Source organism: Bemisia tabaci, chromosome 10 (genome assembly GCF_918797505.1).
Source record: "Bemisia tabaci chromosome 10, PGI_BMITA_v3".
Lineage (NCBI taxonomy): Eukaryota > Metazoa > Arthropoda > Insecta > Hemiptera > Aleyrodidae > Bemisia > Bemisia tabaci.
Genome location: NC_092802.1, coordinates 14,629,071 through 14,656,963, shown reverse-complemented (window position 1 = coordinate 14,656,963; position 27,893 = coordinate 14,629,071). Strand labels below are relative to the sequence as shown.

The window sequence follows — 27,893 nt, the reverse complement described above, 5'->3', positions numbered from 1 at the left end:
AGAGTTCTAATTGACCCCCCTGAACGGCAGAAAGTAACTCCCTGAGGAAGGGGGCCTCGCCCCCGCCAAAAATTTCTCAGGATTCCAGTTTGGTCGCAAAATTGACGTCGATTCTCCAGAAAAAGACGGTTTCCCATGTAATCGACCCCGAGGACTCTACATTTCATGTTCCCTGAGCTCCTCGGGGTCGATTACATGGGAAACCGTCTTTTTCTGGAGAATCGACGTCAATTTTGCGACCAAACAGGAATCCTGAGAAATTTTTGGCGGGGCGAGGCCCCCTTCCTCAGGGAGTTACTTTCTGCCGTTCAGGGGGGTCAATTAGAACTCTTAGGAGTCACTTAAGATGTAAATGTGTTCTGCTCCTCAATTTGGATGCAATCAATTTGCGATTCGGAAAGGAGCCCCGATTTTCAAAATTGGGCCCCCCCGTTTACCCCCCAAGGGGGCCTAGAGGAGCTTCGGGACCATGAAATTTGGATTTCCCGAGGTCGATTACCTGGGAAACCGTCTTTTTCTGGAGAATTTACGTCAATTTTGAGACCAAAGAGAAATTATGGAGGGGGGTACTGTCCCCCTCTTTAGGGTGTCATTTTTGGGCCTTGGATGGTCCGATTTTGGATTTTTAGGGGTCAATTCCACGTGAAATTTTCCGTGCTTTTCAATTCTGATGTGATCTATCCGCAATTCGCCCGAGAACCGTGACTTTTAGCATCGTGACCCCCCCTTTACCCCCCAAGGGGGAATGGGGGGGTTTCGGGACCACGAAATTCGGATTCCTTGGGGTCAATTCCCTATTCAACCCTGAGGTCTCCGACTTCATACGACCTATACCAACCGAGAAAAAGGCCTGGTACGGGTGGTCTGAAACACCCTGTATATACGCTCTTTTGAAAGCATCTGAACGAAACTGATGCGATCAATCACTGCTGCCGTGCTAAGGAAGAACGCCGTATGAACACTCGGGAGTTGCCAAATTTCCTCCGAAAAATGTTTATTTTTAAGAAAAGTTATGAATATTTTTCCTTGAAATTTTCGGACACTTAAGATCAAACTACGAATAAAATTATCTGAGAAATTGGAGAAACAATATTCACAAATTCTCCTGAAAATGAGTGATTTGGCTAAGGAAATTTGGCAACGCCTGAAGGTTCATACGGCATTTTTCCTCAGCACGGCAGACTACGTAGGGTTAGAAATCAAACATTGCAATACATTGCTCTCTCATAAAAATGTAATACAGAACACAATGGACATACTGTAAATGTCCATATTTGAATTTTAGGAGTATAACTCTCCCGTCTCCCCTAATACATTAAATACGTTAATTTAAAGCGTCAAGAATTTTGATGTTATTCTGTGAACGTGCTACTGTCGAGTAAAATTGACGGGCTGCTAAGACTGAATGTCATATTCATTAGAATGCGTATTCCATGTTGTTTTGCGTGGAAGGTTAGCACAAATTCTTCGCCGACTTCGCTACAACTGGCCCATTAGCTCAGTTGGTTAGAGCGTCGTGCTAATAACGCGAAGGTCGCGGGTTCGATCCCCTCATGGGCCATCAAATTTTATTAAGGTATCTGCTGCGCACCCATCAATACGAGTATAGTTGGAAGGTGTTGTTGAGAGAGTGTTCAAAAATTTTGGATGGTAAAAAATGCTGGCGATGAATTCAAACATTTATTAAAGACAACGAAAAACACAATAAACACACAGAATCAGGCTAACACACCAAGCCATGAGGATCCCAATTTATGAAGATCTACCTCCATTTGTTCAGACTTATATCTCTGTATCTCTACTCATCCTGCACTGCCCCAATGGAGATGTTGCATGTGTGAGGAATTTGCGATTTGACTGTTGATTCTTCTGTAAAAGTTCGCGAGAAACACGATGGTGCCACTGGTTTTCTCTGAAATCAACTCCCAAGCTCAAAATAAGCTCTCAAGTTGAGGCCAAAATGGAGGAGATATCCCACGCTATCCCGAGAGTCCACCTCTACACCAAGACGAACTCTCCATGCGAAGATAGGGAGCAAATACATTAGCAGGGTTGCCGTGTTTTCAGTTTTAGAGTTCCCAAACAAGGTGGCAGCCCTGTCAATGTATTTGCTCCCTATCTTTGCATGGAGAGTTTGTCTTGATGTAGAGGTGGACTCTCAGGATAGCGTGGAATATCCCCTCCATTTTGGCCTCAACTTTAGACCTTTTTTTGAGCTTGGGAGTGGATTTCAGAGAAAACCGGTGGCACCATCGTGTTTCTCGCGAACTTTTACATAAGAATCAACAGTCAAATCGCAAATTCCTCACACATGCAACATCTCCATTCGTTACAGTTGATGACAACTATCCTCCATGAATCCCGATTCGACAAGATTATTCCTGATATCTTCTCTATTCTAATAAAATCATTTTTAAGCCGCTCGATGGACGGGATGAAGGAGAGTAAGACGGTCGATGGGTTGGAGTTCAAAGCCCGTAAGTAGGAAAATTCTAATAAAATCATTTTTAAGACGCTTGATGGACGGGGTGAGGAAGGGGCGTAGGAAGAGTAAGAAGCGGCCTTTGGGGGGTGCGCAGCGCCCCGGGGGTTGGGCCGCGTAGTGGCCAGGAGGAGGAGCCCCCTAGAATACTAAAATATCTCAACTGACTCGTACCAATTAATCCCAATTTTCCCCTATTTATCCGAATTTTTTTTTATTTAAACACCTCGAGCGTACGTACAAAGTTTACTAAAATAAATGTAATGCACGGTGTGAAGGTGACTCTTATTTGGACTGCATTTTGCAATTTGGAACTATAAATTCTGGCTCTTCTGGAAAAACACTTATGTGCATAGAGAAACTAATGGCACATACGTTGTTTTCAAACCGGGCTAGAATTTATAGTTCCAAATTGCAAAATGTAGTCCATTTTATAAAAATTATCCCAAACTATACGCAAATTAGAAACCTTTACTTTTAATAGATATTTTTACCTACTTCTACTATCTTCTGAAGTATGCCTACACGTGTCACTTACATTGCTCTTCATCAAAGGATTCGACCCCTATTATCACCCCTAAAAATAACGTAAGCATCTATTGTGTCCGACTCACCTTTTGTGGTAGGGGTCCCGATATCCGGGGAGGAACTGTACACCTCGACGGGTCAGCTCCGTTTCGTCCAATAAACTGAAAAGAAAGAAACAGACGCGTTAGATGATGGCGTCGTTGGGGAGAAACTTTTCGGAAAATAGGCGTATAAGGAGAAAAGCCTATCGATGCTCGAATTTCGGGATCGCTTTATTAATAGGAAATTTGCTCCGAGGACTTTGAAAAATGTGACGCTTCCTGAGAAAAGAGTGTCCCCATGTTCCAGAAATGCGAGGGCGAATGGATATGGCTTTGACCAGGATCAGTCTAACTTTATTTCACGTTGCCTAGTTTTCGTTCTTATCTCACTTTATGAACGGATAACCAAGCAAACATGATGCAATTTTAGAACAGGATTTTCCAGTTCACACTGGGAAAAAAACACATTGGATCTAGAGTTCAGACTCTTAAAAACATTGACAAGAAAAAATACTCTTGATTCAATCAGATTTAAGCTTAAATCAAAAGGAAATCCGCTCAAATTAAGAGGCTTGGTTCTTGATTTAAGCTTGAATCTGATTGAATCAAGAGTATTTTTTCTTGTCGATGTTCTTAAGAGTCTGGACTCTAGATCCAAGGTGTTTTTTTTTCCAGTGGAGTCTACGGATTGAGGCATTGGGTGCAGAAAGAGCATTTCTTGGTTGCGGTGTTTCAGAATCTCTATTACTGATTTATATTTTAAAAAGGATACTATTAGGAGAATTATCTGAATTTTTCGTTTGAAGCATTGTAGAATTATACAGAAAATTCAGTGAAAGTTTCAACGCATTCCGTAAATGTGCTTTAATTGTAATGTGTGAAACTTTAACGGAGATCCTGAGACACCGCAATCAAGAAGGGCCAGGGCCCTCTCTGTACGCAGCATTTATCAATAAATTCCGCAAGAATACCTGAATAGGGAAAGTAGCAGTGTTCTACCTTCCCCTAAAATTTTAGAAGCCACCTTGGCCAGAAAGCCCAATTTTTAGGAGCCATCCACTATTTTTTGGGAGCCATCTACTATTTCTTAGGAGTCAAATTAAATTTTTGCATGCGGGCCACAGCGATGCTGCGAACGGTGCGTATAGAGAGCGCTTCATCCCTACCGCTGCTTCCCGAATGCGAGTTCGGTTAGTCAAATTTTTTAGGCGCCACGATGGCCCAGCTCCCTCCCCCCCCCCCAAATTTTTAGGCGCCAAGGCCCGATTTTTGGGCTCATTTGGCGCTTGCATGGCGCCCGGGAAAGGCAAAACACTGGAAAGCAGGTAATTTCGAAATTAGGTCATGGAGCTTTTAAGGCCCCGAAGGGCAGCCAACCTATGAACTCAAATTATTCAGGGTGATTTTCTATTACAATTGGACTGGATTTTACAATTTGGAACCATAAATTCTGGCCCGGTTTAAAAAAAAACGTATGTGCCATTAGTTTTCCTATGCACATAAGTGTTTTTTCAGATGAGCCAGAATTTATAGTTCCAAATTGCAAAATGCAGTCCAATTGTTACGACCTGTCGTTTAATAAGACGTATATGAGTTAGTTTTTGCATAAATTCACACATTCTTTTGGGATAAGGCTCATCTTATGAGCATTCTTGGCATATTAATTTGATAGTGGTATCTGAAGATTCCTAGCGGCACTTTTCGTACGAGGCGATTGGCTGCCCTTTTGGCACTAGGAGTTACATATTTCTACAAGTCCGTACTCTTCCTAAATAAGTACTCTAAATTCCACTTAATTCAATCGGCCGCAAGGATAGTAGAATTATGTAAATAAACGGATAGTCTGATTCCATAATAATACCACAAACTATTTTTTTTTTTTCGGCACGATGGACTAGCGGAAGGCCTCTTGTATGTAGCCTTTTTGCGTGGTTGCGTTTAAATCACTTCCCTTAAGTTTGCGCCAAAAAATTCACCCAACACCTCCAGAGATGGATGAAGGTCAAGAGCAATTTGCAGACAGAGTTACCACTGCTCTGACAAACCCACCAATAATTCACTAAAATATGGAGAATATTCACCGAGTTTTGAATAAAACAGGCAACGTGTTCGATTCACCCCGTATTCATCAACGTCCCGCGAAAGTGATCAAACTTCGCAGTCAACGGCGTTGTCTTTTCGGCAACAAAATCACAAATTGCGATAGGCATTTAGAGACCGTTCATAAAATATACAGTACTGAATTTCGGATTTTTCTATCCCCCAACTTCCCTTGGAACGCTTTGGTGATGTAGGTCCCTGTCTTGTAATATGTAAAAACAAAAAGGCGTAACGCTCTTGTACCCCCTCCTCCCTTGAGTGTTACGCATATTAAAAACGCCTGATGGTGGGAAAAAAACGTCACACTGGAAAAAAACACATTGGATCTAGAGTCCAGACTCTTGAAAACATTGACAAGAAAAAATATAATCTTGATTCAATCGGATTTTATTATAATCGGAATATTCGCCCAATATTGTAAAAATATTATGTTCTATCTGGGATATGGTCTCCTCAACGAGAAGTTTGAAAAATCCACCCCTCGAGAAGATAATAATTACAAATCAAACAAGTTATTAAGTTATTTTAGTTATGTTAAATTGTTATTAAGTTAGAAAACAATATTATTAAGTCAGTCCAAACCAAGAACGTCGTAACTCTATACTCTAGACTTTTTTCCTGACAAATGTTGATGAACCATAAAATTTAGAGGATCATTAACGTTTCACCTTTTAACCAACCAAAATAAGTAGAGAAACAACGTCAGTAAACCATAAATATGCAGGCCCAACCGCTCAACAATGCGCCATCACTGTAACGTGAGGATGCGACTTTTTCTAAGGCGCTGCATACAACTATTCGTACGCGATGGATGTGCGTGTTGCATACGCATTTAATTGGAGGCGTTTTAACTTCCGTTGCGTTCGCAACGCAACAGTGACCCTTAATGTGCGGATATGCTATGTTTAAACATGTACTGGAAAAAAAAAACACATTGTATCTAGAGTCCAGACTCTTGAAAACATTGACAAGAAAAAATACTCTTGATTCAATCGGATTTTTGCATGAATCAAAACGAAATCCGCTAAAATTAAGAGGCTTGGTTCTTGATTTAAGCTAGGTTCTGATTGAATCAAGAGTACTTTTTCTTGTCGATGTTTTTAAGAGTCTGGGCTCTAGATCCAATGTGGTTTTTTCCAGTGCACTAGGCGGTGCATTTTCTCAATTTTAAATCTATTTTTATACTATTTCCCATATCAGAAAAAAACTATAAAAAATACTGTGAAATCAGCTCTTTTATCACTTCCAGATGAAGCAATACAGAATTGGCATGCAAATTATTCATTGTAGGAATCGTATGTAATATTGCATCGTTTTTGTCTATCGCTTTGTTTATTGATTTTAATAATCAGCTCGCAGTCTCTGAATTTTTATAGGAGAACGTAAACATAACGTTATAAATCCTACAAACAAGTTAGCACTCTGTTCGGAGTCAGATATCGATGTGACAACAGCGCACCGCAATGTCCTGTCGCCCGGGCAGTCGCTGGTCAGGGAGCACTGTGGTCGTGGGGAGGGGGTTCTGGACCCGAGGGGTAGGAGGGAGGGGTCGAGGAGAGGGCTAATTTGAATATATTGCGACTTGCATGATGGATCCGAACCACGTGACGTCGACCAGGAAAAGAGGAAGGGTTCATTGCAAGGCTGAGAATTTATGCACGGCGTTTGAGAGATAACTATTCGTGCATGGGTGATGGCCATATTGCCGTCTGCGCAAAATTGAAGGCGCAACATACGTAAAAATGATCAGGACCTGTTACCTCGATGTCCCTCTTTATTACGCCTCGTCTCCACGAAACTTTTCACGCGGTTTTTCTCAAGTTCGAATAGCATGAATGGAACTTCTGAGTTCCTTCTCCGGCAGGGTGTCTACAAAAACAGGCTGGCCAAAAATCAGTACTTTTACAGTACTTTTTCCATGCATGCCCAAGAAATTCAGTACCTCATCAACAGAAAAATTCAGTGCTTTTTCAGTACCTTCGACTGACGAAATTCGGCAAATTTAAAAAAATTGAATTTCCCGCTCAAATTGCAACAAAAATGACAAAAAAATGAAAAATTCCGGACCATCTTGCGGAATTCTCTCAGTACTTCGAACCGCCTGAAAAATCTACTCCGAACGCCTATCAGTACTTCCGAACCGCCTGTCGACTGAAAAAATCAGTACTTCCGCACCTTCTTTTCCGGACTTTCCGGAAATTCCGGACTTGTAGACACCCTGTTTCCGTTAAACAGCAAAACAAAATTTATTCTCCTTCTTTTTAAGTCGTTCCTGGGACTCCACAATGACTCTTAGTTGGCACTGTGATTAGTATTGACTAACTCGATATTTTCCCAACTTCGCAAGTGAGATTTTTCCCTGGGACAAATCCCATGAAACGTCCCTTTGGAGAAAAGGCCTTAGGAATAAAGTAATGCCCTGATCGTTGTTCGCGTGTGTTTCGCAAGGCGTTGAGATGAGATTTAGCTGTATTAATGATAAGGTATGCTCTCGACATAATTCGATACATCCGATGATTTCAGACATGCACACACAGCACAACTTAGATCTCAATTTTGTTTTTCTCAATTGTCCATAAGGAAGTGTTGAATTCCCGAAAATAAAAGTTTCTACCTGTCGCCAAGAGTAGAGTACCTGTATAGCGAGAGTATGGACTGATCGCTTCATGGAGGTTTTAGGGCCCAAAAGTGCAGCCATCCTTCTAACCAATTTGTAACACACAAAATTTCACTGCCAGTCTGCAGAGTCTGCAAATTTCCATTCTAACCAAGATGGCCAAGAATGTATAGAAATGAGCGTCCTTCCGCAAAAATGAGTAAATTTATGCGGGAACTAAGTCAAATACGTGCTTTATAAACGACGGTTCGTAACAATAGTACATATTAGTAATTTTTTCCGAATAATTGAAATTCATGGGTCGGCTGCATTTCTGGGCCCTAACTTTATTCGCAGAAGCATCGATGAAGGCCTGATGGATTTTTGGAGTTTCACATCTGTCCATACTCTCGCTATACAGGTACTCTAGCCAAGAGGCCAGTCTTATCTCTGTCCTAAAAGCTCCACATGATCAAATCTCAAAATGACCGATGCGTCCGTCTCCCTGTATAGGCACTCTAATTTCGGCTTACCTCAGCGATTCGCTCCGTGCGAACGCTTAAATTAGAGACTCATCAATTCAAAAATATTGTCCACTTAATTTTTATTCCGGTTCCGATCGGAATTTTTCCCCGTTTTTTATTTCGCGCTGCTCCTCTTCTTTCACCGGGCTGTCCGCATCGTTTTTTACATTTTTCACTCACTTCCCCGGTGGTTGTATCAGTGGAGTGGCGTGCTCTGCGATGTATCGATTTATCTGTCACTTAGACCTATGGAAAAGTATCGATAAACAGGGTATCCGCAACGAACACCTTAATAATCGATTCTTTACCATGGGTTTAAATGGGGAAATATCGATAATCGATCATTCACGCCTCGCCACTGGTTTGTATTTTTCTCCCGATTGATTCCCCGAGGACTTGCCCTTTTATCCCTTTTCATTCGTCGCCATGTGAGTATGTGTACGTATTTATGCTAAAAAGAACTATGAGCACACGGTTTGCGTGAGACATGGTTCCTTTTGGAATAAATACGTTCATTTTACGTGTTTTCATTGACTTTCCGCGTCGTTTTTTGCTCGGGATTATTGGCGGTAAACGGCCAAGCGCGCATAAAGGTCAACGAGCCGTGACGCAACGTTGCCGGGTTGATGATGGCGATGATGGACCACTGGATGACGTTGGAGGTTTGGAACTCAAGCACCAGAGAGATACAGAGGGGGAAAAAATACGCAGCATTAGTCTACCGTGCTATGGAAAAAAAAGATATTAAAAAATAAAAATATTAAATAAAAAATAGCAAAAAAAAATATTTGCAAATAAAAATAAACTGATAAAGCTGAAACTAAAACCATTAATCTTACTAAGAGCTTAAGACCAAGGTATCAAAAACAATTAATTACTAACCATTTGATTAAGAATCCAAGAAAAGAAGAAAAACCAAAAATCCTTAAACCACAGATAAAAATTATAATTTTTATATTAAAATTTATAGAATTAAACTTTACGTTTGAGCGTTTGCTCCATGAGCCTTCAGGCGTTGCCAAATTTTCTTGGGCAAATCACTAATTTTCAGAAAAATTTGTGAATATTTTCCCTCCAATTTCTCAGATAATTTTGTTTGTAATTCGATCTAAAATGACTGAAAATTTCAAGGAAAAATATTCATAACTTTTCTCAAAAACGAACATTTTATTCGGGGAAATTTGGCAACTTTCGAATGCTTATGCGGCGTTCTTTCTTAACACGGCAGCACTAAGCTATTCATTTTTGTTTTTATAGTCTAAACTTTTCGGAAACAGTGGTCCAATCAGGCCAGTCGCAAGGGCCACAAAAGTACGGAATAGCGTGGGGTGTCAATCGTAGGGACGCGAAAATTTCTCGCATTTCTTTTGGTGATTTTAATTTTGATACAAGCAATTAGCAGCAGACTTTTCCTCCGCCGAAAGGATTGATGTGTTAATACTATTCCGTTACTGGCATGTATTCCACCTTCTTTCATGCTGCCGTGTCGCTGAGAAGAGTAGCAGTAAGTTCAGTAAGGATTCGAAAATGAAGTTTTGCGTAGATCCAAATATTGTCCGAGCGGAATATTTTATTAAAGGAATACTCCGTCCTTTGTAAAATTGTCAATAGTCATCCCTTAGGTAAGCCCATAAAAATTATTTGGATGATTGAAAACCAACGAATTTAATCTCTGACCATATGAAAAGGGCCTTTTTCATTTCATGTTAGACAAGACAAAAGTACGGGATATTTTCTGTAAAGTCACGTTGCGTTTTGGATATACAACAAACATATTCTAAGGTAAAAAACTTGGCCGAAAAGAGTATCAGTTTATGAGCGGTCAGTAAGTACACTGGGGAAAAAAACACATTGGATCTAGAGTCCAGACTCTTAAAAACATCAACAAGAAAAAGTACTCTTGATTCAATCAGAATCTAGCTTAAATCAAGAACCAAGCCTCTTAATTTAAGCGAATTTCGTTTTGATTCAAGCAAAAATCCGATTGAATCAAGAGGATTTTTTCTTGTTGATGTTTTCAAGAGTCTGGACTCTAGATCCAATGTGTTTTTTTTCCAACGTACATAATAGGTAATGTTAGGTCAGTTAGAACCAGTTAGAACATACTAGGACACGTCCATTACCAAAATATTTTTGTTTTAACTAGGCAACCACTCAAACGGGAATGGAGAGAAGCAGATTCCGAAGTCGTCACCGAGGAAAAGTTTTGGGGGTTGTCACTGTAATGGTAAAGGTAGTTGCGAAGTTCTAGAACAGATCCGTCGGTTAGGAGGGCGGTGAACGAGCACCGGAATTTGTTTTTTTCCCTCCTCTCTGAGGAACTTGGGAGATGGATGACGCTTTGAAAGGCGAACATATTGCTCCGGAAAATATCAACCGTAATTTTGAATTCGCGAGTATCTTGCGGAGCGGGACACCCGATGTTCCTGACGTCGGAATCGCATCGAACATTCGAGCGTTTTTTCACCGCAAGGCGAGCGAGGTTGCACAGACGGCTGATTGTTGAAATTGATGGACAAAGCGATAGATAAAGAGTACATAGTGAGTATGGATTGATTCTATTGGTTAATTTGGGTTCTCATAGACTAAGGAGGAAAATGATGGACTACCTGAAGGGTCTCTCGTGACTTGCCGTTGGTTAGTCTATTGCCTACCTCCTTTGTCAATATCAATCACTCGGTTCCACCAATAGAATCCGTCCATATCATGTTTGCCTTCTTTGTCTACATAGCTTTGTCTGTCAATATAAAAAATTGGCCCACAGATTATTTGGCCATGTTTTCTACACTGTGATTGTATTTATTACATTTTTCTTCTTCCAAAAAAAAAAAGAAAAAAATCCTGATTTTCCAAAAGGTTATTAAGATGAACAAATTTCCTTGAAGTCGAAAACGATCAATATTTTAAGTTTCCAAGCGCTGAGATTTCCAGGAAAAAACGAAGAAAAAAAGTTGGTTCTATATACCTTGTTAAGGAGACAGGAACCAAGCAACGTCAGCTGTTAATTGCCATTTAAGTGTGCAATTTGATTTTTCACATGACAATTGCGCTGTGCGGATTTTTGTGCAAATTTCAGTGAATTTTCTGCATAGCGCGAAGCAAATTCTTCAAAATTGTCAAAGACATTCACATGAACGTTCTATTTTAAAAAATTAAATTGCCCAGCTCAATTTTGGTTCCTTTCTGCTAAACGCGGTCCATACATCATGTCTCGGAGAAATCGCCGTGGATTTAAATGTATTCATTTCGGTATACTCACATTAAAATATACAGAGGAAAACTTGCAACATCGCAATGTGAGGTATGAATGTTTTTCCCCTGACCGTCGGTGATGAGAAAATCTTGGATAGCGCACGAGCTAGAGAGATATCTCAGCAGTGATCTCGATCTTCTGCCATCAAGCCAAAGGCGACACTGTCGAAGGCGCTCTGAGCAACTATTCCACCACTGAAGTATTGCACAGTATCAGACGAGATTGAAGGCGCACTAACATTTGTAAATTGACTCGTATCTTTCACTCCTGTGTTGAGTCTTATTCTGCCGCGCTAAGGCAGAGCGCCGTATGAGCATTTGAGAGTTGCCAAATTTCCTCCGACACAAGGTTTACTTCTAAGGAAAGTTATGAATATTTTTCCTTGAAATTTTTAGGAGCTTTAGGTTAAGTTGCGAACAAAATTATGTGAAAAGTTGGAAGAAAGATATTCATACATTTACTAAGAAATTCGTGTTTTATCAAAGGAAATGTGGCAATGGCGTGTTTCCTCAGCACGGCAGTATCTTTCTATACTATAAGCTCCAAGACCTCCTAATTTTGCGAAACTGGTAACGCTTAGTTCCAGCGTTCTACCGGGCCGATTTACATGATTTTTGCGGCTATCGACGGGGAATTGTCTCTAGATAAGCCAACTCTTTTCAGATTTTCAAAATATGGCCCAGGTTTTTTTATATTACGTGGTAAAGTTGCGAATTCTCCCATTTAAACAATGTAAATTTATACTTTTTGTCATAGTTCGTTTGAGCGTTCTACCGCGGGCCGATTTCCATGATTTTTTGCGTAAATCGACAGGTAATAGGCCCTAGATGAGCCCGCTGTAATCAGATTTTGGAAAAAGGACCCAGGTTTTTTTAAAATCACGTTATAAAAGTGAGTGAGTTTACAGAATGCACCGGTACTGCTACCGCTATGCGCGGGAGGATGCGCAGTGGTCGAGGAGGTTGCGCAGTAGCTGTGTAGCCTGCGCATCAGCTCTACGCTTATCTACATAAGATTCGCGCCAGCAATTTCAAGTCGAGTGGTGGCCGAGTCGTCTATGATGTCGAGTGCGTCCACTCTGAACTCGGTGTGGGTTCGATTCCCGACTTAAGATATCCTAATTATAGTCTGACTATCGTTGTTCATTGTTTTACTGCAATATTTCATCAAACAGTCATTCCTATATGCGTCTGTGGCGGCCAATCACCGCCTCTCCAGCGCGGCGCATCCCGCGCTCGCCCGTGATTGGCCGACACGGTCGCACCCCGAGGGTATAAGACCAGCGCCCCCGGCCACCTACGGCACTCGTGCTCAGTCCTCGAGTCAGTCAAGTCCAGCCACACTGCTCCAGTCTTCGCTCGTTCCAGACGCCATCCATCCTGTCTCTCATCACCATCTAAAACGGCCCTTTTCAGGGCCACCACATCACCTGAGCACCCACAGTGGTGACTCCCGCCGTGAGTGAACACGCTCAGCCTTCTGGTTCACTACATTCATGGATCCTCACCTCAAGAACACGCCCAACCTTCTCTCAAGTCAACTGTACTCAAGCACTCAAACTCAATTCTCTTCACTGGAACAGTCACATTAGATTATCGTAGCATGAGCATTGAAAGCTTCCAGCATCATCACCGCATCGTTTCCATCTCTCTCCGCCGCGCAAATCAACACGCTCCAGCAAGTTGCCGCAGAACACAGCACGTTCCCAACTTGGTGTCCCGAGCATCAACCTCCTTGCCCGGAAAGATGATTGTCATATTTCTTCAACCGTGTGTCACCCGGGTCGAATGGCGCTCCCCGGCACGCTGACACTCTCCTCCTGCTTCTCACCACTCAATCAATCCTCAACTCACTCAAGCAATCCTCAACTCACTCAATCAACCATCCCTCAACTCATATCATCACTCAATCAAGTCCTCAAACATCCCATCATCACTCACTCTATCCTCAACTTTCCAACCACTTTACACACAATTTCCAAAACTGTTTCCACTCCAACATCCAATTTCACCACTCACTTCTCCAACCACCCACAGAGACTCCGTCTCAACCGCAGGGAAGTACTGTGGCGGCCAATCACCGCTCACCTCTGGCGACGCAGCCCATGCTCGCTCCCGATTGGCCGCCGCAGCCTCAACCACGGCTATATATGTCGTGACCTCACCACCTCAAGACACTCCGCTCCCGACAGTCACACGGGCCACATCACTCATCCAGCGGACCGCTCGCAGCCGGCCGGCTTTCCAACGGCTCTTCTTAGAGCCACCAACACTCGAGCACCACATCTGGTCTTTGGCCATACGTCCTTTTAATTTTAAAGTAATTTTAAGTAAAGTTTAAAATTAAAGTATACCTCATATCGTAATTTTTTAGGGGAAAAATAAAACTAACACTGATAGGAGGGTAAAAATAGGGCCGCGAAGCGGCCCATTGATGGCGCGGAGCGCCTTCAGGGGGTTGGGCCGCGTAGCGGCCAGGGGCGTAGCCCCCTAGTTTATTCTACAATTGCGGCTTCTGCACGACCGATTTTTGTGAAACTTGGTACCAAGTGACACTTCTTAACGGGTAATTTTATTTTCAACTCAAATTTTCAAAATTCGAAAATCCAGTACGACGGATTTGGTCTAAAATGCTGTCTCGGCTCCTATTTCATAGATTTTTGTGGAACTTGATTTAGATTGGTTTTATTTCCTAGACGGAAAATTTGAATTTTGATTTAAAATTTCAAAATTCGAAAATTAAGACGATGGATGTGGCGGGTGGCCTTAACCGTGTTAAGGAAAACTGTCGTATGAGCCTTCAGACGTTGTTATGCTTCCCTAGATAAAAAATGGATTCACTAGGAAAATTCTGAATATTTTTCTTATAACTATTCATTTTGCAATAATTCAATTTAAATTTGAAAATTTCAAGGAAAAATATACACGACTTCATTCCAAAATATAGATTTTGTCGGGGGGAATTCGACAATGCTTGAAAGTTCATACGGTGTTCCTCCATAGCACGGCAGTATAATACTTTAAAAAAGGCACCAAAAATCTTTTCAAAACATTCAAAACTTTCGGCTCTAATCCATTATTCCCCATTTGTTGTACTTTTCACCCTCGAATTTACGTCGTTTCCGAACTGAAGAGCTCAATTCCTCGCAAGACAGCGCAGTCACAATATCCCCGCCTTGAAAATTAGAGCTTAATTGCTTTCGAATAAAAAGGGGTCGGGAATCGAATAAAGGGGCCCTGCGAGACAAATCGGGGAAATTTTTCACGGCCGAACGCGTGGGGGACCGCACCACCGAGGAGGCTGCCATTTAATATTTTGTCACTAGCGAAACAGAAAAACAAGTGAATCGGTCGCTGGTAAAACGTCACATGTCCATCACCTCATGGACCCCAGAAAATATACGTACTTACGGAGCGTGTGGCTTATCTAAAAATTAAGTTGCGTGGTTTTAGCACAGGGTGGCTCGAATGCGTACTCGAAGACAGCGGCAGGACCGCGGCGAGGCGAGAAAAAAGAAAATTGATTCGAAACATCCGTCTTAGTCGGCTAATGACGAGCCCTAGCGCCGCACAGAGGGAGCCGTTTTCAAAACCGCGCAACTGGGGAGATCGCGCGAGCTCTGAGAGCCCTTCGGTAGTTGTGTTCTGTGCTGCGTGGGGGATAGGCACTTGCGCGGTTTTAGGATAGAGGGGGTTCGATGAACCGGGACGGCATGTGTGAAAGCCACCCTTGACTTCCAAAACGAATTATGCGAGAGATGGATGCTGAAAGCGAAGGTTGGTGATATGCCTGCAGTCCCGCACAGTTTTTTTTTAATGGGGATCTTCAGCTTCAGCGCATGCATTCTGGGTACGATTGTACATGTCAAAATTCAATCGTTTAGAGAATTATTTAGGGAAAAACTGAAGTACCCGTAGGTAGATCAATCCATATGGAATAAATTCTGAAATGCATCTGTCAAATATCAGTCAGCAAATTGACCGGTCAATGTATCCTTAGAAATTAAGTTGAAATGAATTGCTCTTTTGACTTTATTCCAAGATTTAGGAAGCTAATTTACACACGAATATTCCTGACTTTTTGATCTGGAGTTCGAAACTTTTTTTTTTTAAATAATGTACCGAGTAGATTAGATTTAAATTACATCAATCGTTCCCAAATGCACCAAGAGACAGTTAAGAAACCTTTTGTTACCTCTTTTGAGAAATTCGCAGCTTAGCACGGTTAGTCGAGGAACAATAAAATTTGATTATATTTTGAACGGATGGTTGCCTTATTGGGCTATGATGAAAACTGCGAAACTGTAAAGCCCGGTAATATTGTTGCAGTGTTGCAGTTTTACTTTTTTTTTTTTTTTTTTTTTTTTACATCAGACGATCTTTACCAGACTTAAATTTAGAAAAATAGGGTCAATCCGCGAAACCAGAAATTATATTTCTACCTCAGAGCTCATTTTTTCAGTATCTGTTCAATCCAGGGGAACTCAGCAAGAATAACAGCTTTCCCGACCTAATCAAAACAGCATCATTAAAACATCTTGTTAGGGTAAAAAACTTCATTTTGATTAAACATCTCCTTCACGAGAGGATAAAAAAATTAGATGCCTAAATCTGCTGAACATCGCACCTGATTAAGTTATTAGGTTATTTTTTTGACGTCACAGTAAAAAAAAAAATAAATAAATAAAAAAAGAGACGAATGTTTTTAAGTTTTTAACAAATTTTTCAATACCACACGAGGATTTGTTATGATCCCCTGAAAAAAATCCCACACATTGAAAAACTGCTATTGGTGGACCTCAGAGACATTTCGTCGCAAATCGTAATCGACTAAACTAGTCTGCCGCGCTAAGAAAGAACGTAGTATGAACATTCGAGGATTGCCAAACTTCCCTCGATAAAATGTTTATTTTCGAGGCAGGTTATGAATATTTCTCCTTTAAATTTTCAGAAAGTTCAGGTGAAATTGCGAGGGAAATTATCTAAAAAAATTGATAAAAAAAAAACTCGTAAGTTCACCACGAAATTTGTGCTTTGTCGAGTGAAATTTGCGACGTCTGAAGACTCGTACGGCGTTTTTCCTCAGCACGGCAGTAGTGTGCACCCACTGTACGGAGGCGGCGTAGAGGGCGCTTCCAACGCGGTGCCCGGGTTGCGTGCCTCAGAGTTGAAGGCGCGCCGAACGCGAGAACACAGTTCCACGGTCGTGCTCAGCGCTGAACCACGTTCTCGTGTGCTCGATGTGTTCTTTTTTTGACGCGCGCGTAAAAACAGACGTCGCAATTCCATCGAGGGATTAATACTGTTGACGTTAAAGACTCGCTGTTCAGAAGCATCATCGGTAATTTTTACTTCTTTTTTTTCTTCCTTTTTTTCGGAGGCCTTTCATCGAGGGATTTGTGATCATGTTTAACACGCGAGCTGTTCATGATTACACACTTCATTAATTGATAGAAAAACACGGGTTTGCTATTGTGAAAAAATCGTTTTTGCCCTATTCAATGGTTGTTTACTGTTGACTGCTGTTTTTTCCTTTTTTCCCCTTTCTTTCTATTTTTCTATTTTTTTTTTTTTTTTTTTTTTTTTTGAGGCCTTTTATCGAGTGATTTGTAATCATGTTTAACACGCGAGCTGTTCATGATTACACACTTTATTAATTGATAGAAAAACACGGATGTGCTTCTGTGAAATTTTTTTTTTTGCCCTATTCAATATTTCTTTACTGTTGACTCCTGCTTTTATCACAGTAAAAAAGGGGAAGATTAATTGAACGCTGCTGATATTAAAAGTGGAAAACTTTTTTTGAAAATTAAAATTGGAAAAAAAAACTGAGTTACAGAGCTGCTGCTCTGGATATGTTTTCCTAGAGTCTCTTCTGCACGCAGCATTCGTTTGTTATAATTTGAAAACCTTCGTCTCATACTTAAAACGTCAACTCTACATCGGCGGATAATGCTACATTTTTATTTTTTTTTTTCATTTTCAATTTTATGATTTGGGCTAAAAAGGATTCTAAGTTAGCGCACCTTCCATCAGATACTGCTATTCCTTAAGAAATAAGTCCACAAAATGTTCAACCCGATGAAATTAATAACTTCAAATAACGCAAGGTTACGATAGGCAAGTTTATGAAGTGTTTTACTTTTGTTTTAACAATCTGGAGGATTAGCACTGGCCACTTCATGAATGAATCATTAATGCCAAAAATCTTTACGGCGAGCCTTTTAAAATTTAAATCCTTTGAATAACAGATGAGGAATAGATAAGTGGTGTTCGGTGAAGAATATTCAGTATGGTGCCTAAAGTTCGGGGAAAAACAACCTAGCGCTGAGCTTTAACATTTCAGGAAAAATAGCGCCAGCTAAAAAACAATAGTAGTGAGCCTTTAGTTGGCGCTGTTTCATCTAAAGTGTTAGGGTTCAGCGCTAAGTTGTTACCGTGTTGCTCATTCGATGGAGCATAAAATTAGAATTTATTCACAATTATTATGAATTACTCAAAGATTTTTACGAGAACGCGATGGTTTCATACCCGTTTATGAGCCACGAGGAGTTAACTACGAAATTAACAACCGAACACATCGATTCAGCTCATGAAAGCTTGCACTCCAATTTAATGATTTCGTTAATGCGGTAGTAATTTTATTTCACTCCTCTCTCTCAACCGACTTACAATTGTTGTTCATGATGAACTTTCTCTCTTTTGACACATGATGGCTTATTAACTTGACACGCCAAAGATGTGTCATAAGAAAATTAAAAATACAAATACATTAAAATAAAAATAAATAGAATAAAATGTAATCCTTGCAGCGTAGCAGCGATTCTTTTGGCCCTTGCTTTTTTCTTCAGCGTAAAGCAAAAGCTATTTTACATGATGAATTGGTTTGCTAAGTGAAAACTTTTACGGATGCCTTAAGAACACGAATTGTTACTTTCCAAGGTGGGAAGCGTTCTTCGAAAGACAGCTTAATCTACAAACCGAGGGATTTCTCCCAGTCACGTGGCGTGCTTTGCGATATATCGCTTGATCTGCCATTTAAACCTAGGGAAAAGGATCGATTAACAGGGTATTTGCATCGAAGACCTAGATAATCGATTCTTTACCACGGATTCAAATGGGTAAATATCGATAATCGATCATTCACGCCTCGCCACTGATTTCTCCATTTCACCCGGAGAAGATCAAACGAGCGACTTGAACCGAGGACTTTTACTTTGATTTGCCCTGAAAGGGCGTGGGTGAAAATTGATAGCATTATCTGTTTTGAACTTTATACCTTGAGGGGTTTCAGGTCACATCCATATCAAGACAAAAAGTCAAGACATTTTGAATTTTTAGTGGTTGGATACAATGCAAATCAAAAAAAGCTACTATTTAAACTTAGTTACTTAGTTACTTTTGTATTTTTCTGTGTATTTCCCTCTAATCATGGCGCGTAAACCAAAAAGCTTTCGGGTGATGTAAAAAAGAATGAACAAAAAAAGGTAGCATAATGGTTGTAAGAAATCTTCTTTTTCATACTTTTATTCTTATTTGTAAAAGTGGCTACGGTCAGAGTCCCGCTGATCCATGACCTAAAATAGGTGTTCTTGTGATAAACAATTGAACCATTTAGGGTTTGAATTTTTTGCGATAAATGACTCTTTACTTCACGCACAGTATTTACTTATGCTCTAATTCCCTACGTAAAATCTGCCTTCTAGGAATATTGAAACTCGTGTGAATACATGCGGATAATAATACAGTAGACACATTACCATTTCGATCATGATGGATCAGTAAATTAAAAAAAAAATCCACAACATCTCGGTTTCTTCTCATCACAAACAATCGAACGGTTAGTTTCCTACATGGACTTAGGGATCCTATTATCACAGACAATTACTTATCACCCTTTCGCTGTTTCATTGTAATTTTTCTCTGAATGTCGTCGGAGTCCATCAGTCTATACCTCAAATGTTCCTGATAATAAAAACTTAACTCCCCCATTTCCCAAGAACTGAAAATTGTGTTACCATTAAAAATACGATCTCTGATGGAAACTTTGCAGAAAACAGTACGGAGTTAAAACTAATATAATTGTACCACTTAACTAAATATTTTGTTAACTTACTAAAATTGATCAATTTTTTTAACTTCAAAGATTAATGTTTATAAACTCAAGTTAACAAAATATATCTAATATTACCTGCCAGCAATCTTACTTTGTTACGACTGTTCTTAACTTATTTAAGGCGATTTGTAAATAGTTTATTTCATATTCGATTAAAAAACTTCATTTCAAATTACTTCTAAATTCATTTTTATACCTCTGTTTCTGTCTTTGTATAAGTTGCCGCTTAGAGACGGTGAATTCTCGGTTATCGGTTTGAAATTTGCCTGAGCGTGCCAAAACCTCGACGTATTGTGCGTGAACATCGTTGTGAAAGTGATAAACTTAAGGACTCGATTACTCGGAACCTGTAAACTTACGGCGAACTTTAATAACTTCCAGCCGAGGAAACACAGACTCTAACGAGAAGTTGCTCTCTCAGTGAAAAAAGTTTCCGCGTACGACTGAAACTCTGAGTTATGTGTGTTTTTCACCTCCGTTGAGAAGGAGCTCATGCCCTCCGAAAACAAGTGAGTAAATTGTAGATGTAATTCTTGTTTACCTGAGTTTTCATTGCCCTACGGCTTGATTGTTGAATCGATATCAAGAGACTTTGATCGATAAAAAGCATTGCTAAGATAGGGATTATCGATCAGGATTCGATTGTTGAATGGATATCGAAAGACCTTGATCGATAAAAAGCATTTCTAAGATAGGGATTATCGATCAGGATTCGATTGTTGAATGAATATCGAAAGACCTTGATCGATAAAAAGCATTGCTAAGATAGGGATGTATCGATCAGGATTCGATTGATGAATGGATATCGAAAGACCTTGATCGATAAAAAAGGATTGCTAAGATAGGGATTGTACGATTTAGCCTGTATATTGCATGTAACCATGCAACCATGAAAATTAAGACGAAGTGAAAAGCGTCACTGGAATTGAGACTAATCACGGTTTCCTGACCATAAAACTCTTTTTATAGTGAAACAAGTGACAAGGGGTGGCAAATATATAATTCTCATGGTGGGATGTATAAGTGTTCGGTTTTCAAAGTTTTAGCAACTTATTTTTTAAAAATTGAAAACCTCAATTCTCCCGTTAGATAAATTCGGCCCTTACGGTACTTTTTTTACAATCAAACAAGACCTGAAAATAAGGGGTGGCAAATATATTATTCTCATGGTCGGATGTATACGGCTTCAGAAGGTGTTTGGTTTTCACAGTTTCAGGAAATTTTTTTAGAAAAAATTGAAAACCTCAATTCTCCCGCTGGATAATATCGGCCCTTACGGTACTCTTTTTACAATCAAACAAGACCTGAAAGTAAGGGGCAAATATATTTTCCTCATAGTCGGATGTATACGGCTTCAGAAAGTGTTTGGTTTTCATAGTTTCAGGAACTTTTTTCTAAAAAAAAATTGAAAACCTCAATTCTCCCGCTAGATAATATCGGCCCTTACGGTACTCTTTTTACAATAAAAAAAGACCTGAAAATAAGGGGTGGTAAGTATATTATTCTCATGGTCGGATGTATACGGCTTCAGAAGGTGTTTGGTTTTCATAGTTTCAGGAACTTTTTAAAGAAAATTGAAAACCTCACTTCTGACCCTTACGGTGCTCTTGCTTTAGATGGTGGATATCTGGCCCGGTTTTTGCAATCCGACGGGTTTGAGGACGATTCGGCAAGAGCGAAAATAAAAAGATATATTCGATTTCTTTGACCTTGGCAACTCCCAAGCGAATCCGGCGCAAGGTTGCCAGATTCTACGATGAAGTTTAGAAATATTACTTGGGTCTAAATGAAGGAAAGTGCTGAATTTCCAGCAGAATCTGGCAACGATGATTCGGCTGTCGAGTGATTTTACGATAACGCACCGCCTTTTTATATTCGCAAAAGATACTCAGAGACGAGACGAGCCCCGGTGTAACAACTCATACAGTGGCGCGGCGTGCTTTGCGATATATCGATTGTTATGTCATTTAAACCTGTGGTAAAGAATCGATTATCAAGGTGTTCGCTGCGAACACCCTGTCTATCGATCCTTTTCCATAGGTTTGAATGGCATAACAATCGATATATCGCAGTTCACGCCACGCCACTGTACTCATTCCAAATCCAAGTCCTAGATTAGCGCGTCGATTTCATTCTCGGTGAAAGTTCGCTTCCACCGCTTTCACTGCTTTCACCGTTCAAAGTTGTTGGGCGTAAACACGTGCCGAGCAGTGGCGTGTCGTGTTTTGCGATATATCGATTGTTATGCCATTTAAACCTATGTAAAAAGATCGATTATCAGGGTGTTTGCAGCGAACACCTTAGTAATCGATTCTTTACCACAGTTTCAAATGGCGAGATATCGATAATCGATTATTCACGCCACGCCACTGGTGCCGAGCGACGGCCTCAACAAAATTTGAAGGAGGCGGAAGAAGACGTTTCCCCTCAATTTCAGAGCAATTCTGCCGTGCTAAGAAAGAACGCCGTATGAGCCTTCGGGCGTTGCCAAGTTTCCTCCGATAAAACCCGAAATTACAGGAGAAATTGGGAATTTTATTTTCTTAAATTTTCAGACAATTTGGTGCACAATTTAATCTGTAACATCTGTTAATTTCAAGGAAAAATATGCATGAATTTTGTCAAAAATACAGGTTTTATCAAGGGAAATTTGGCAACTCCCGAATATTAATACGGCGTTCTTCCTTAGCACGGCAGTACACTACTGCTGTGCTAAGGAAAAACGCCGTATGAGCCTTTAGACGTTACCAGATTTCCTTTAGTAAAATTGAATTAACTGGAAAGATTTTGAATGTTTTTTTTTTTTCAAATTTTTCGGATAAGTTAATTCGCAGTTCGATCTAGAAAACTGCCGTGCTAAGCAAAAACGCCGTATGAACGTTCGAGGGTTGCCAAATTTCCATCAAATGCTTATTTTTGAAGAGAACCATGGATAGTATTCCTCGGCATTTTCAGGAAATTAAGGTGAAATTGCAATCAAAATTATCTGGAAAATTGGAGGTAAAACGTATACAAATTTTCCCGAAAAATCGTGATTTATATAAGGAAATTTGGCAACGCCTGAGGGCTCTTACGGCGTTCTTTCTTAGCACGGCGGAATATCCGAAAATTTCACGGAAAAATATCCATACTCTCATCAAAAATACACGTTAAATGCGGAGAAATTTGGAAATTCTCGAATGTTCATACGGCGTTTTCCCTCAACTCGGCAGATTAGAATACGTTTTTCTGAAGACAAATAACGAGTGAAACACGATGCACAGACTAAAAACGCGAAAAAGTACAAATAACTTAGAAACCGAGAAACACGCAGTTTAAAAATCGCAACTTTTCCGCAAAATTAAAGCGCCCCGGTTAAAGCGGTTTAAAGCGTCGAACCGAAAAATGTCATCCACCATCCATCAGAAGCGAGCACAGGTTTATACTGCCGCGCTAAGGAAAAACGCCGCATGAACCTTCAGACGTTGCCAAATTTCTTTCGATAAAAACCGAGTTTACTGGGAAAATTGTACTTATTCTTTTTCAAAATTTTCAGACAACTCTGAACGCAATTCAATCTAAAATAGCTGAAAATTTCAAAGAAACATATGCTTAACTTGCGGCGAAAATACGTGTTTTATCGAGAGAAAGTCAACTCTCGAATAGTTATACGGCGTCCTTCCTCAGCACGGCAGCATACGACTTCCGTCAAATGTCTGTCTTCTCCTCGTGCATGAGAGCAATACAGGTACACCTTCAGAATCGAAGGTTCGAATTTTATTCGTGTTACATGTGGTTAAAGAGCAACAATTCACATTGAAATACGTTATATTTTAACAAACATCAGAGGAAAATGAGAGGAGATGTAGCGATTTGACCGATGTATTGCATCATTTCCATCATTTTCCCGCTATTCCGGCGCGATTTAAATTCCTTCGAGTCTTTGGACTTTTTAAAAGCGGAAATATCCAGGGTTTTTGCTTACAAAATATACAATAGATGACTACGTAATCAACTCACCTGGTACTTACGGAATATTAAAAGAAAATTCAAGGTTTAGAAACCTATTCATCATCTTCTAAAAATGAACGTGGTAGATTTTTCCCTCGCTTCGATGGTTAAATACTCATAAATTTCATTTTTGTTTGAATTTTAAGCTTTCGCTCAGGTGCAGTGAGTGTTTTGAAACATTGTTAGGGGCGACGCATGACATGAGCTGGCTGAAAATTTTACATCTGCCACAATGTCATTAATTCCGATGTCACGTCTGACTTCATATCGACCAGATCAAACAACATCACATTGCTTTTAGTGTTTAAAATTGTATCCGTCATAGGTGCAAAGCTCCATTCACCTTCTCAGATCCGATTAGATTTTAGTTCTTCAGTGTTCCTATGCCTGCACGGTAACCAGAAGGTGAGATAAAAAAAACACAAAAACTTTCGCTTAAGCGTCATAAATCTTTGATTTTTTACTTGCTACAAATGTCTTTTAGCGTAATTTTATTTTAGTGTATGAACTATTTATTTCTGCGGTATTGAGTAACCTTTAGTTTGGTAAACTTTGATTTAAAGTTCTGTCTTGAAACCACGTCAGTGAATTTTCACATGCCTTTTTCTCTCTCCCTCTTTCCCCTTTTTTCTTCTTTTTCCCCATTTTTTAACCCAAGGGAGGGGCCATGCTACCATGCCCCCCTCCTCACCCCGATCCGCCACTGGCCCTCGATAAGTAAAAATTAATATGATATTTCTTGACCAGTTTCCCGTACTTCTTGAGCCGGCCAGCAAGATGAAACGTTTCGCCGTCTCCTGTTTCCTGCTGTGTCTTCTCTTCTTTGATGGGACCGCGTTTTACATCGTACTGAAAAAGCCAGACAAGGAAGAAAAGGGCTTCAAAGGGGCTTTTTGTTACATGTTACCGGACATCTGGAAACGAAATTCAACCGAAGTCTTCGTTCCAGAATGCACACAGGTCTATACTCAACCTCGCTGCGGTGGAAATCCCTTCAAACTGGAGGCGGCGCGTCTGCCAACAGTAACAAAATTTAATCCCTTGCCTCCAAATTTAAAAATGGCTATCATCTCCGTGAGCGATTGCTAGTAATAATGGTCATGATGATGAAGCACGACTGGATGGATAAGTACGAATATACCTCTGAAAACTTTTTTGACTTCTTGACCCATTGTGGATTTGCTTGGATTATGAAATAAAAACAAATTGCAGATTTTTTTCCTGAATTGAGAAAATAAATTTTCTTGATTTCTATAATTCTTTAAATTTGTCTCCACTAATCTCAAAATTTAACCTTTCCCCTCAACCCTTCTGTATTTTTACTGATATTTCCATGTAAATTTATTACTGTTACTGCCTTCTTTAGAGGTGTAAATGGTCTTAGATGCTAAAGCACCGCTTTAAAATAAAATTATTTTACTACTACTACTACTTAATTCATTCTTAACTCACTCTTCTTCCCATTCACAAGGAAAAAATGATCTTGCCAATTTAAATATTAAATTTCAGCACTGGTTAAATTAGCATTTTTTTATTGTAAAATCTACATAAAAACATGAACTTTTTTTTTGACAATTTAATTATTAAATCACGAAGACCCTTTTTTCCCCGTGCATTTACTCTTATTTATTATTAGAACTTATTGACGGTGAAACTACCAAATCACTTTCGTTACTTTTTTAAGAACAACAAATTAACATCATTTCTTGAAATTCTCATTCAATTTTCTTCGCACAGAGAGGGTAAACCACGCAAGTTTTTAAAAATTGACAGAGTAACTTTCCATTAAAAAATGAAGTACATACATGACAGGAATTTTGCAAACTCGCGAACCGAGATACGTGGTTTGAAAGTTTAGCCGTCATCATTCCTTTATCCAGTCAAATGCTCTCTTGGATAACTTGGTTGATCGATCAAATTTATTGTTTAATTGACCGAAATTGTAGGTTACTCTGAGACATCCGGAAATGAAGAAAGTGTCCTGCTGCACGAATGTACTTTCGGTTCTCTTGTTGTCACCTAGAGTTTGCAGCATGCGAGTAGCTAGCGCATAGGACCTGGACGCATCACCAATGCAATCCAGCCGGCTGATCGTTAAAATTGATAGACAAAGCTATAGACAAAGAAGACATAGGAAGTAAGGAGCGATCCTATTGGTTGACATGGATGGTCCTTATAGACTAAGGAGGTTATGATGGACTAACTATAGGGTCTCTTGTCAGTTGCCGTCAGTTAATCTCTTATTACCTACCTCGAATGTCCATTGCAACCATCCGCCTCCTCAAATAGGATCCCTCCATATACCTTTCGTCTTCTTTGTGGATAACTTTGTCTATCAATTTCAATAATCAACCCGCAGCGGGCCGATTATTGAAATTGATCGACAATGCTATAGACAAAGAAGACATAAGGAGTATAGGGCAATCCTATTGGTTGAAATGGGTGGTTCTTATAGACTAAGGGAGTAAATGATGGACTAACTATCGGGTCTCTCGTGAGTTGCCGTTAGTTTGTCGATTACATACGTTCTTTGTCCATTGCAACCACCCGCTTCCACCAATAGGATCGCTCCATATCTTTTTTGTCTTCTTTGTCTATTGCTGTTGTCTATCAATTTCAATAATCAGCCCGCTGGTTTGATACTCGCGGTTCGTGCCTGATTTTTAACGAGGTTTCAAATTTTCGACTTGGAAATTTGGTCAACGTACCTAAAGGAAAAATTAACGAAAAAATATTAACGTTCACGGTACTCTGTGTTCTACCTCCAATATTAACACAACGTGTCGGCTAATTTTTTCTTCCTGTGAAATTTTCTACAGGGTGCTTCTATTTCCCGAGTTTTCCAGGTCTTTCCAGAAATTGCAACCCTGCAAAACCCACCACGGGTTGAGGGCGGAAGGGGGGTTGAGGAAGTAGGAGGCGGTAAACGAGAGGCAGGGTTGCCACAAAATTTAGAAAATATAATTTCCTGACATTTCCCTGATTTCACTGACACATTTTGGTGAAATTAGAGGATGATGATTAGTCATTTTGCTGACAATTAGATGTGACGGATGGCTAAAAAGGCGTAATTGAAAACAGTTTTCAGGCAAAATTTCTAGGTCAAAATCTCAAACCCATTTTAGAAAGCAAATTAAGATGATTTAACAAATTTTCCCTGACATTTTCGTCATTTTCCTCATTTTCCCTGATATTTCCCGGTTTTCTCTGACTTTTTAAAATTCCCTGAGTTCAGTAAAATAGTTTTCAGGCAAAATTTCTGGTGCAAAATCTCAAACCCATTTTAGAAAGCAAATTAAGATGATTTAACAAATTTTCCCTGACATTTTCGTCATTTTCCTCATTTTTCCTGACATTTTCCTGATTTTCCTGACACATTTTGGTGAAATTCCCTGACAATTGAAGATGTAACGGATGGTTAAGAAGGCATAATTGAAAATAGTTTTCAGGCAAAATTTCTGGTTCAAAATCTCAAACCCATTTTAGAAAGCAAATTAAGATGATTTAATACATTTTCTCTGACATTTCCCGGTTTTCCCTGACTTTTTTCAACTTCCTAACATTTCCCGGGTTTCCCTGATTGTGGCAACCCTGAGTGGGGAGCGGAGGGTAGGATCTTCGGAAAAGTCAATCACACACTCAACTTAGCTGCGATTTGATCGGGGAATGCAAGCGGCTCAAGGAAATCGCGCCGAACTGACGAAATGAACACCGCGCGCGGACTTCCGACGAATCGAAAACCACACCCCTTCCAACGTCGAACGTCACGATCCGACGTCTCACTCGGCAACGGTGACGTCAAATCGAGACGATGAGCGCGAGAGCATCTTCCTTAACATGGCGAGGCTTGAATGATCGATTATCGATATTTCCCCATTTAAACCTATGGTAAAGAATCGATTATTAAGGTGCTCGCTGCGAACACCCTACATATCGATCCTTTTCCATAGGTTAAACGGCAGATCGATCGATATATAGTAAAACAGCTCCTCGATTGTTGAATCGTTATCGAATGACCTTGATCGATATATAGCATTGTTAGATAGGGATTTATCGATCAGAAGCATTCGATAACGATTCAACAATCGACCCGCAGGCCTCGCCACTGCAGCGCACCCCGCCGAGGGACCGCTTCTCGGAAACTATCTCTTTACACAATTGATGAGGATTCTGTGAGGAGGGAAGTGGGGGTGGGGGAGCGCGGGGGAGGGGGGAGGGCTGAGCCACTTACGAGCGCGGTGTCCGAATCCGCCCGAAGCTGGGT

The 27,893-nt window shown here is 40.2% G+C and overlaps 2 protein-coding genes and 1 non-coding gene across 4 annotated transcripts in view; 2 read left to right on the top strand and 1 right to left on the bottom strand.

Annotated features, from left to right (window-relative positions):
- The window catches only part of LOC109037684 (glycosyltransferase 25 family member), a 323,369-nt gene that overhangs the window by 12,678 nt on the left and 282,798 nt on the right, over positions 1-27,893 (bottom strand). The window contains exon 6 of the mRNA XM_019052461.2: positions 3,097-3,171. Coding sequence (XP_018908006.2) covers positions 3,097-3,171 — 75 coding nt within the window. The remainder of the gene's footprint in view (positions 1-3,096; positions 3,172-27,893) is intronic.
- On the top strand, positions 1,488-1,561 carry TRNAI-AAU (transfer RNA isoleucine (anticodon AAU)). The gene has a single exon. It is a non-coding gene; the product is annotated as a tRNA-Ile (tRNA).
- LOC109037686 (cannabinoid receptor type 1A) overlaps positions 16,709-27,893 on the top strand; it is a 276,308-nt gene continuing 265,123 nt past the window's right edge. Inside the window, exons 1-2 of one of the 2 annotated variants that reach the window (XM_072305157.1) lie at positions 16,709-16,864; positions 19,859-20,148. The gene's annotated coding sequence lies outside the window, so the exon portion shown is untranslated. The remainder of the gene's footprint in view (positions 16,865-19,858; positions 20,149-27,893) is intronic. The other variant, XM_072305158.1, reaches the window with a different exon arrangement.